At 33.7% G+C, this 12,202-nt stretch overlaps 1 protein-coding gene across 4 annotated transcripts in view; it reads right to left on the bottom strand.

The window, feature by feature from the left end:
- KIFAP3 (kinesin associated protein 3) overlaps positions 1-12,202 on the bottom strand; it is a 164,095-nt gene that overhangs the window by 30,871 nt on the left and 121,022 nt on the right. For all 4 annotated transcript variants that reach the window (XM_003824636.6, XM_008978294.4, XM_008978295.4 and 1 more), the window contains 2 exons: positions 8,824-9,013; positions 1,793-1,892 (listed from right to left, as the gene is read on the bottom strand). In XM_003824636.6, coding sequence (XP_003824684.1) covers positions 1,793-1,892; positions 8,824-9,013 — 290 coding nt within the window. The remainder of the gene's footprint in view (positions 1-1,792; positions 1,893-8,823; positions 9,014-12,202) is intronic.

Raw genomic sequence — 12,202 nt, 5'->3', positions numbered from 1 at the left:
ACTCCTATGATTTTCCACCATGCTTTTAAACTTTGGGTCATGACCATCAGCAAGTTGTAAAATCAATTTAGTGAGTTGCAGTTTGCATTTAAAACAGGAAATGGAATATAATAAAATATAATTGTGTATTACAGGCAGAGTACCATTTTAAGAAATTTTTGTTTTACACATATATATAGGTAGATAAATATATGTAAACAATTTACATATATATGTATAGGTAGATACATGTATATAAACAAATATGTATGTATGCATTAAGTTCAAATACGAAAGGTATTTCTTTTAATGTGGGTTGTGATCAAAAAAGCTGAAAAATCACTACGGTATGTTTTGTGTCCTCCAAATGAGGCAGCATGTTATACTGGAAAGAACATAAACTTTGGTGATATATACACCTGAGTTCAAATTTTTGCGCCATCATCCTACTTGTGTGAATTGGTTAGTTAACCTTGAATTTTTAGAGCTGTAATGTCATCAGTAAAACATATAATAATACTTGTTTTAAAATGTTGCTGTGCAAGTTAAAATAAATAAGATGAATATTTGTAAAACAGATTATATACAATGGATAATCGATAATGGCTGAAATTATAATTAGTATTAAATTAAAATAACACTACAAGTGATCATTAAGAGTTATCGCACATTGGTCACAACTGTATTGTTCATTTAAAAAATACATGAACATATCTTACACATAGAAAATAGCTTATCCTAATGAAAAGTAGAATTTAAGAAGAAAAAAATTAATAATTTAATGAAAAAATTAATAGGCTTAAGGGAAAATAACACTATAACTGTTCACTGGACTAGCTTAATGTGAAATGTCAATCGTCAGCCTTAATTAAAATGTTACACCTCTAGGAATGATATGAAGAGAAAAATATTGTTTATACTTTCTGGCGAGATTTTAAAAATCTATTATATTATGATGTAATAAAGCTGGATATATGCTGTGGGGAACTTTATTATAACTGCAAAACAATACTGGCCTGACTTTTTTTTTCTCTTAATTATTTTAATAAAATGCCATCTAGGGAGGAAAAGTCTTCAATTTAATAAAAGCACCAAGTTTTTAAAAACAGCTATGTCTTGGGTAATTGTTAAAATACACATCTTCTGTTCTCAGTTTATATTTTAATGGCTTTGGAAAACACTCAGAAACAATCTGCATTCATTAATTAGGCAAAAGTATTGTTTGTGTCAACAGACAATCTATATTTTCCAACTTGAAGAGCATATTTTGTTTTAGATCTGTGATCCCCATTTTTTTTTTTTGAGACGAGTCTCCCTCTGTCGCCCAGGCTGGAGTGCAGTGGCGTGATCTCGGCTCACTGTAAGCTCCGCCTCCCGGGTTCACGCCATTCTCCTGCCTTAGCGTCCTGAGTAGCTGGGACAGGCTACTCAGTAGCTGGGACAGGCTACTCAGTAGGTGGGACAGGCGCCCACCACCACACCCGGCTAATTTTTTGTACTTTCAGTAGGGACGGGGTTTCACCGCGTTAGCCAGGATGGTCTCGATCTCCTGACCTCGTGATCTGCCTGCCTCGGCCTCCCAAAGTGCTGGGATTACAGGGAGCCACCACACGCAGCCTTGTGATCTCCATTTTTTAAATACAGAAAATGTGACTTCATAAGTTAATTTAAAATCAAACAAACATGCCCTTGAAAAGATTGAGGGTTTTTCCCCCCCTTAATGAAAAAGAAGAGAAATGGAGAGTGAAGAGGATTTTAGCTTTCCAAAAGCAACAGATACTACACATTAGATTTTTCTTGGAAAACTGTTTACCTGCCAGGAAATGAATGCTGCCCAACAACATCTCCATTTTGAAGGTGGTAATCATTGAAGAAATCGGGACTTATGGCTCCTTCAGAGGCAATTAATCCATCTAGAAAGAAAAAAAAATGGTAACCAGTAAAACATATGTGTAGGAAAAACCTGTCTATCAAGCAATACAATAAGAAAATAACTTGTATATTTAATCTATAAAGAAAAATGTTAGCATGACATGCTGTTCTCTCTGGGAGTATGAACACACAACTGTATGTACCTTAAGTACTGGTTCACAATAATGCAGCACAACAACTGAACATTCATTGAGCATCTACTATGTATTTGGCACATGTGAGTACAGAGAGGAATTAGTCTCTGCCTTCAAGCAGGCTTATGGTCTCGTATGGAGAAGAAAGAAAAAGATAAGGAAGGGAAGCAAGGTGGGGACAGACAGTAAGGATGGTTCAGGCTAAGGAAATAGAACAAATAAAGGCAAGGAGGTATTAAATAGTTTGGTATTGGTAAAGGGTAATACTTTATTGTATTTCACAGCTTTATTAGTGTAGCATGATTAAGGAATCAGATATACCACATAAAATAAGTGAATTTCTAAATAAGCAATATTTGACAGTTTAAGTGCCAGACATTAAAACACACACACAAACTTACATTAGAAATCTTCATATAGTTTACACTCTTTATATTCTTAAAAGGATATACTATACAGAAATATTCCTTGATTATTCAATATTCATTATAAATACTAAATATTGTACAGTCCCTAGGGTTGTGAGATATATCTGATTACCTATGCTAAATAGTTCTATACTAGTATGCTTTTTATTTTTCTTTGCTTATAAAGTGCTTTTTTCCCTAAATTTAAGTATTTGTTAAGACATTTTCCTGATTATAGAGTTATACTACTTTCTCATTTGTTCCAATCTAAGAATCTAGATAACCTATTTTTGATAGAATTATGAATAAGTTAAGAATAAAAAGAATCTGAGGAAAAAAAGATCTAAGTGATGGCTTCAGAGCTGTTCAATGAATAGAACAAATATGTTAGTATACTGCTTTTGTAATAACTATTTGGATAGCTTTGAGGCCTTTCAAAGTTTCCTTTTCTGAAAGTATGCTGGGTTGTTGAGTGGCCTGCAGATAAACATTAGCTAGGTCATACCTACCACATTGTTTATACATTTGGCACACAGTATAGGCAAATTATTCAATCACCAAATGATTATTTTATACTTAGCACATGCAAATACTGTGCTAGGTCCTGTGGGAAATGTAGAAAATTACAATACATAACCTCTGTTTTTAAGAATTTTAGTTTAAGTGAAATATAAGACAAACACTTAAGATGCAATTAAAAATGTAATTTATAATAAATGATATACAGAAGGAATGGATATAAGTACCAAATAAGTGTGGAGGCAGTAAAAGCTATAGAGGGGTCAGAAAATTCTACTTTGAGTGGAGGTGGCAGAAGTCTAACAGATTTGAGTCTGGAAAGACAGGTAAGAGTTAAATGACAAAATCTGTTTGAGGAGTAAGGGTCTAAAAAATTGAGTGAATGGTAAAACTAAGTAATAGAGTTGGCAAACGAATTAAGTGGGGTAATTTGTATTTCCATAAGACTCCCATACTACTCATTTGATACATATATCCATTTGTTACACATCATATATTAATGACATATTATTATTTAATTGTCAAATTGTTAATGGACGCCTTTGGTATTTGTCCTATTACTTTACTAATTTAAAATACTTAAGAGATTGCTTGAGTTTCTACAGAAAGTGTCAGTAATATTTAATCCAGTTTTTATGTCCACTAGAAGTTAAAGTTTCTATAAATCAAAAAGACCAGCTAAACACTGAAAAGTTACAAAAAAAAGAAATCATGGAAAATGACAAGACACCACTCACTGACAGTAAAGCAATGTAAAAAAATCTATTTTATATGGATTCTAGCCATATAAAAATTTGTGATTTTATATAGTAAACTTTTTAAAAATGGCTGGGATTTTGTGAAAGTGGCTAAAACTAACAAACTAACAAAACTAACAAAAATCAACAAGTTCCTCTGTTAAATTAAAACTAAAGAATTGAGAATCGGAGTTTAAGAAACCTGCCAATTTTAGAGGAACAAAGCTAAGTAAAATGCCAAAATAAAATACATGCCACACGTGGAAAATACACACAAAGATATTCGGCATGCCAATAAAATAAAAGAATTTAACACTAAGAAATATTTCATAAATAAAGCCAAATGAAAAGATATGTGAATTATGTAAAAAAGTTTATACTTATAAAATATGACATAGTGAAGTGATCCAGATTAGGTAGAAATTAAGTAAAAATCTGACCAAATTCTCAACATCTTATTTTTGATTCAGAATGCCTATTGTCTTCAAAGGGAACAATGAGTAGAAAAAGGATAAATAGAAATACAGGGCACTAGAAAATGGGCGATCATCAAATAGAGATCAAATTAAAAATTTTTTACTTTAAAGATTCAGCCAGAAATTGTATAAATCCAGAATACAACTAGTTCAATAATATGTCTACTCTTATGTGAATTAAAAAAGGGTAAATTTATACCACTGAAGTTCTTTTTTTTTTTTTTTTAGACACAGGGTCTTGCTCTGTTGCATAGGCTGGAGTGCAGTGGTACAATCACAGCTCACTGCAGCCTCAAACTCCTGGGTTCAAGTGATCCTCCTGAGTAGCTGGGACTACAGGGATGTGTACCACCACATCTGGCTAATTTTTAAAATTTGTTGTAGAGACGGGGTATTTCCCAGGCTGGTCTTGAACTTCTGGCCTCAAGTGATCCCTCTTGCCTCAGCCTCCCAAAGTGCTGGGAGTATAGGTGTGAGCTACAGTGCCCAACTTCATTTTTAATTTTCCTGGGACACTGCAGTTGATTAAGTAAACTGCAGCTTCTACAGTGCCCTTTATGGCTTGACAAAAGTTAGGCAGCTCTGACATATGAGTAATCTTTCTTTACTAGAATGAGGTATAAAAATTCCGTTAAAGCCTCTCATCCCAAGCACCTCAACTTCTTTGGAAATATCTTATTTTTTCTTAACATTGTTCCACCAAAATTAATTCTTTTAGGGAAATATTAAAAAAGAATCATAGCTTCTTATTTATACTCCAAATAAATCTAGTAGTGTCTTAAATTCCTACTCTAAACTTGTTTCAAAGATATTAACAAGGAACTAAAGTATTTCATGGAACATTTAAATGACCAGAGAACAAACAGGAAACACAGATGATATACACCATAACACTCTAAGCTATAGAGTATTATACACATTTACAGTACTCAATTATATAAAACCTTTTAGACCACAGTTATAAAGCACACCTTTCTGAGATGCCCCAAGTAAGATGATAAAGACAGTTATGAACAAAACAGAGCATATACTAGAACAGTGATGAAACCAAAGCAAATTTGTTGTCAACACGGGTAATTTATCAACCTTCTGATTTCTGAAAGCCAGTTTTAAAAAACTGGCTTATAAACATTGTGAATTTAAAAAAATACAAAAACTCAGTATCTTCTTATATATCATCTTGTATATAATATACTCTTACTGAAATACAGTTCTTTTTTTTTTTTAACTCTTTTTCTTTTTGAGATGGAGTCTCGCTTTGTTGCCCAGGCTGGTGTGCAGTGGCGTGATCTTGGCGCACCGCAACCTCCACCTCCGGGTTCAAGCGATTCTCCTGTCTCAGCCTCCCAAATAGCTGGGATTACAGGCGTGTGCTATCACATCCGGCTAATTTTTGTATTTTCAGTAGAGACGGGGTTTCACCATGTTGGCCAGGCTGGTCTCGAACTCCTGACCTCAAGTGATCCACTTGCCTTGGCCACCCAAAGTGCTGGGATTACAAGCATGAGCCACTGTGCCAGGCCAACTTTTTTTCTTAAAGAGACAGGGTCTTGCTATTAATAATTGGCCCAGGTTGGAGTGCAGTGGCTGTTCACAGGCATGATCTCACTACCGATCAGCATGGGAGTTTTGACTTAATCCCTTTTGGATCTGGGCCAGTTCACCCTTACTTAGGCAATCTGGTGGTCTCCAATTCCCAGGAGGTCACCATACTGATGCTCAACTTAGTGGGGACACCCGATTGGCATAGCTCACTATAATCCAGAGCTCTTAAGACTCCAGTAATCCCCTCACCTCAGCCTTCTTAGTAGCTGGGACTACAGGCACATGCCACTATGCCTGGGTAATTTCTTTTTCTTTTCTTTTTTTGGTAGAGACGAGGTCTCACTATATTGACCAGGCTAGTCTTGAACTCCTGGCCTCAAACAACCCTCCTGCCTTGGCCTCTCAAAGTGCTGGCATTAGAGCTGTGAGCCACCATGCCCGACCTCTTTTTATTTCTTAAAGTCAAATGAAAATATAATATTGGGCTCTTTGGTGAACTAGCTAAAGGTGAAATTGTGACTGTATGGGAGAAAATAGATGTCAATAGTGTAGAGTATGAGAAAAAGAAATAACTAAAATGATGAATCTTATTAATAATTTATTTGACTATACTTTACAAGACACATCACAGAAACACATAGGTAGTATGAAAACTATGTTTTTTACAATATTCCTGAGATAGAACAAATCATTTTAAGCTTCATATTCCAGTAATACATTCACATACTAAGATTCACTAAAATTAATGAAGAACAATTAAAAAATAAAAAGTCATTTAGATATATGTAGTAGCAATACGGCTTTATAAATGACAAAATATTTCCTCTATGGGTAAAAGTACTAAAGCAAACGCTTCATTTTCATAATAGCAAAGGACATTAATTAGTGACTACAATCACAATAATTTTAGACTAAGTAAAAAATACTGTAACTAAAGGAGATGCTAGTTTTGTATTTCACATAATACTAAGATTTTTTTTTTTTAAAACATGGGAGAATCATATACATTTGACTATTAAATAGTCTGAAAATAGAGAGAATGATGCTAATGACTAGAAAATAGCAGATGCCATTTCATTTTAAAGTAAAAGATAAGACCCAGGGAATTACGAGCCTCTCAGTTTAACCTCTATGGCTGAAAAGCTGCTAAAGCTGTTCTTATCAGAAACAGCCTAAATTTTCAGGGAGACCCAGAGGCTTAAAAACATGGCTCAAGCATTCAAACAAATCTGCAGGAGTACAAATTTATCTGATGTTTTCTGATGCTACAATCATACACAATAAAGGAAAGGAGGCTGATATTATCTAGATTTCCATGAGACACATCAAGAAATGCTACAGGGATTCATTTAGTCCATGGACTATCCATGGAAAATGATGTAGGTAAAATAATTACTAAACTAAAAAAAATTGCTTGCTATAAGAAATTTAGTTTTAGACTCACAGCATGTAATTTCTACTGTCAAATGTCTATCATATCATCAGGCTATAGATTAAAAAAACCTAAATGTTTCTAAGTTTTGGTGTATGAAAATATACATAACTGTTTTCTCACAAAAGCATAACTTATATATTGTAATTATAAAGTATCAGAAAAATATTTAGGATTTTCACTTTAAGAGGTTAATTTAAATTAATTTTGGAAATGTGGTATAACTGTTTAGAAATCTGTTTTGAAATTTTAATTGTATTAAAACAACAATGATGAATACTGAGGTGGTTAATAGCTTTATCTGGTTTTGGAAACTGGTAATTGATTCATTATGAAAGGTAGCTATCAATCTTCAAAGCAAGAAACTTGATTCCAAGAATATTCTGATTTCTATTAAAAAAATTCACATCATATATATTTTACATCATCTTACTTCATGAATACTGAATATGTAAGGAACAGCTGTTTGCCATTACTAAACTAAGAAATTCTGTTTGGTTGAAATTAATGATCTACTCCATCTGGTTTGAAACACAAAGCAGCATTTCATAACTACTGTAAAGTTCAGTTAGGAAGAAATCTATTTGATTTTCAGAGTAAAGCATAAGTTTTCCATGATTTAAATATCTATACCAAATACAAAAAATAATACATAATATCTATGGAAAATTTGCACAAGACCCAATTAAGAAAACACATGAATGAAAGTGTGAGTGGTATTATTAATGTGAGTACAGTGATCAGATGTAATAGTAATTTACATAATCATCCAATCATTGATCAAATTGTTCAGATAAAATGAGATAATACACAAAATATTTAGAGAACATATATTGAGAACACTAAATGCATAGTAGAAACACATAGTAGAAAATAAGGTGAGTCACTAATTCAGATATAATCACCTTAATGATTTTTATCTTCAACTTGCTAGAGATTTTAATTATTATAGAAATCCTTTCCTTCCTCTCCTCAACTAAATGACTTCAATGAAGTAATATTAATGTTGGCAACAGTACAAAACAGTGAGAGCTGGAATATGCAAAAACTTACCAATCTTTGTGTCAAACTCATCCTTGGAAAAAGGTAGTAATGCAGAATCAAAAAGGTTATAATACATGTAAGATTTACATAAATATTAAATTTTACCTTAAAAACATTAGCATAGTTTAGAAAGAATAAACAATTACTCTGAAGTGCCTAAATCGTCCCCAAAGTTACCATATAGAGTTTGGTAGTTTGAAACTAAAGCAAAACCATGGCAAAATTAAACTGTTAAGATTAAATACCTTGGAAAACAAATGATGAATAAATTATGCATTTAATAAATGCAGAAGAAAAATGAATATTACATTTTTGAACGGAAGTCAGAAATCTTGAAGTTGTCCATTTAAGTTACACATTCTAGCAATTAATAAACAACTAAGAACAATTAATTTTCCTGGCTACAGCGTTTTAGGGAGATTCCATCAAAGACTAACTTGGAAAAAAAATGGTAAGTTAATAGGTTTGCTTATTATATATAGATGCTACATCTAAAATCATTAGCAGACCATTCATAAACTAAAAGAAGTGCTTATTAAGCTTGGGAATGTGCAAGGCTGGCCGACTAAAATCTCTATTCATAGCATATAAACTGTTTATTTTCGCTTTGGTTATCACCTGAGTTGTAGAAAAGGTCAGGTCTTTCGAGAATATCTCCTTCATGAATGTATGGCTCAATTCGATCATCACCATACAAGTACTGCTCGCTCTCATCCATCTGACGACTCTCTACCATCTCCAGCCACTGAGAGTTATGCCAGCGAAACTTTTCACTCTGAATTTTCTTAGCCCATTCTTCATCATATTCCTATTGAAAACAAACAGTCAACTGTTATTATATAAGCTAACTCACTTGGCACTCAGACGGCAATATTTTTATCTCTTGAGAATTTTGGGGGGCCTTCATTGGGTCAGAGGAAGCACTAAAAATACCTGTTCAGGATTATTTTATATAATAGCCAACGAAAAGCAATTACATACATAAAGAAGTCTGTGTTTGTATTATCGATCACTAATGGCAATGGCAAACACTAGAAAAGTTTAAATTTCATAAATTCTTATTTAATATTACATAAATATTGCCAGAATTTAAGCAAGCAGTAAGACTTCAGTTTCCAAAGAGTTCTTGTGACTATAATTAAAGTTGACCTTAGAACAAAATGGATTTCAATTGCACAGGTCCACTTATACATGGATTTTTGTTCCACCTCTGCCACCCCTGAGACAGCAAAACCAAGCCCTCCTCTTCTTTCTCCTCCTCAGCCTACTCAATGTGAAGACAATGAGGATGAAGATCTTTATGATGATTCACTTCCACTTGGTGAATAGTAAATATATTTTCCTTATGATTTTCTTAAAAATATTCCTTTCTCTAGCTTACATTATTGTAAGAATACAGTATATAATACATATACAAAATATGTGTTAATCAACTGTTTATGCTATTAGTAAGGCTTCCAGTTAACAGTAGGCTATTAGTTTATGTTTTGGGGGAGTTAAAAGTTATACATGGATTTTCAACTGTGTAGGGGGATTGGTCCCCTAACACCTGTGTTGTTCAAGAGTCAACTGCATTTGTGTCACTAATGACAGGTAGTTAGCATAAAATGACATATTTTGCGTATCTTTTAGTCTAGATAACACTGGGGGAAGTACTGTTAAAGTACTGTTATAGCTGCTAAAATGGTTTACTAAAGAAAACAAATATCAGAATTGAATTTAATTTTTGTTCCAACCACAAATTAATGATCTTATCTTATTTAGTTGTAATTATTTCTTTAAATGCCTCTTGTTTTGATCATAAACTCCTATGGAGCAAGATTGGGTTATTCACTGACAGGTGTATCTGTAACACTTGTCAGAAAGAAAGTTCTTGGTGAATGGTTTTGAAGGACAAACAGGCAAATTACTGTAAGCTACAGCAGAACTTCTCCATCTACTACTTGTCCCATAGGTTGCAGCTACTACTGAGTAGCGTATTGCTTTAACAATGGACAGCAGAAATGATAGCATGGATAGAAAATAAAAGGCTTCAGATATTTCATGTCATTGTTAGAGTTCTTGGTTTTAAATTCCTCTGTCATATCTTTAAACACATTTGGTTATAGCTGTCTAAAAAGGAGTTAGAGGGATGCAGGGTAATAGCACTATTAAGGTGATCACAAAAACTAAGAGGTAGACCAAATATATATTTTAATTAAATGCTAAGCAATTTTTCAACTCAAGCTGAGACTCAAATCAAAATCACAATCACATAATACATTTCTGGGATATAAAAATAAAATCTGAGACTTTATAATAAATGTAATTATTATTGTAATTTTCTTGTTACAATTTTAACTTGTTGAAGTTTCACATTATCAGCAAATCCCAGCAGTGTCAGTTGTCAGATTGCATGTGCTATAATGTACATTTAAAAAATATATAGATGCTCCCTTTCAACTGAAGTTGGGGAAGGTAGAGGATTTTGACTATAGTACTGCTAGTGACAATTTTGCTACCCAATTACTAAACTTGATTTTCTTTTTAATTTTTATTTTAGGTTCAGGGACACATGTGCAGATTTGTTATATAGGTAAACTGTGTGTCATGGGGGTTTGGTGTACAGATTGTCACCCAGGTAATAAGCATAGTACCAAATAGGTAGTTTTTCAGTCCTGACTCTCCTCCCACCCTCTACCCTTAAGTAGGTCCTGATGTCTCTTGTTCCCTTCTTTGTGTTCATGTGTACTCAATGTTTAGCACCCATTTATAAGTGAGAGCATGTGGTATTTGGTTTTCTGTTCCTGTGTTAGTTTACTTAGGATAATGGCCTCCAGCTCCATCCATGTTGCTGCAAAGGATATGATCTCGTTCTTTTTTATGGCTGTATAATAGTCCATGGTGTATATGTATAACATTTTCTTTAGCCAGTCTACTGTTGATGGGCATTTAGGTTGATTACATGTCTTTGCTTATTGTAAACAGTGCTGCAATGAACATGCACGTGCATGTCTCTTTATGGTAGAACAATGTATATTCCTTTGGGTATATACCCAATAATGGGACTTCTTTTCTTTTACCTTTTTGTTGTTGTTGTTGAGATGGAGTCTTGCTGTTACCCATGCTGGAGGGTGGTGACACGATCTCAGCTCACTGAAACCTCTGCCTCCTGGGTTAAAGTGGTTCTTGTGCCTCAGCCTCCAGAATAGCTGGGATTACAGGTGCCTGCCACCACCACCCGGCTAATTTTTGTATTTTTGGTAGAGATGGGGTTTCACCATGTTGGCCAGGCTGGTCGTGAACTCCTGACCTCAGGTAATCTGCCTGCCTCGGCCTCCCAAAGTACTGGGATTACAGGCGTGAGCCACCGTGTCTGGCCAGGACTTCTTTTCTAATAGTTATCTATTAACATTTCTATTAGTCATCAATCTATTTCCTATTTTTTAAAATTAAGTTGCATAAAATTAAGAGCTATCATAAACATTATGTAAAAATAATAAACATTTTTTATTCAACTGATAGTTTTAATAATTGAAGATATTAAATTATCTTCAGTTGATAAAGATCAACTGAAGATCTTTACGTCAGTTAAATCTGATACTAAACTATACTTGAAATAGACTATTCAGATATAAATAATAAATCCAAATGCCATACCTCCTTAGTATTATTGCTGTGGTCACAGTGACTGAATGTGATGGTAATTTATACAACCACCCAATCACTGATCACACACAAATTATTCTGCCAAAAGGAGATAATACATATAAAGCATTTAGATAACTTATATTGAGAACACTTAATAAATGTTAGCCATTACCTTAATTAATTCAAGTAACGGCTCTCTGACATAAGTGCTATAATTATCAACATCTTACAAATGAGAAAATGAGGCCCTGAACACTGAAGTAACTTGATCCAGGGTACATAGCTGGCTGTGGCTACTACAGCACTGTAAGCCTCGGGCCAGCAATGTGGAAGAGGCAGTTAAACAGAGGATAAATGAACATTTGTC

Source organism: Pan paniscus, chromosome 1, assembly GCF_029289425.2.
Source record: "Pan paniscus chromosome 1, NHGRI_mPanPan1-v2.0_pri, whole genome shotgun sequence".
Classification (NCBI taxonomy): Eukaryota; Metazoa; Chordata; class Mammalia; order Primates; family Hominidae; genus Pan; species Pan paniscus.
The sequence above is the reverse complement of the archived record's forward strand: the minus strand, read 5'-3'. Positions and strand labels throughout refer to the sequence as shown.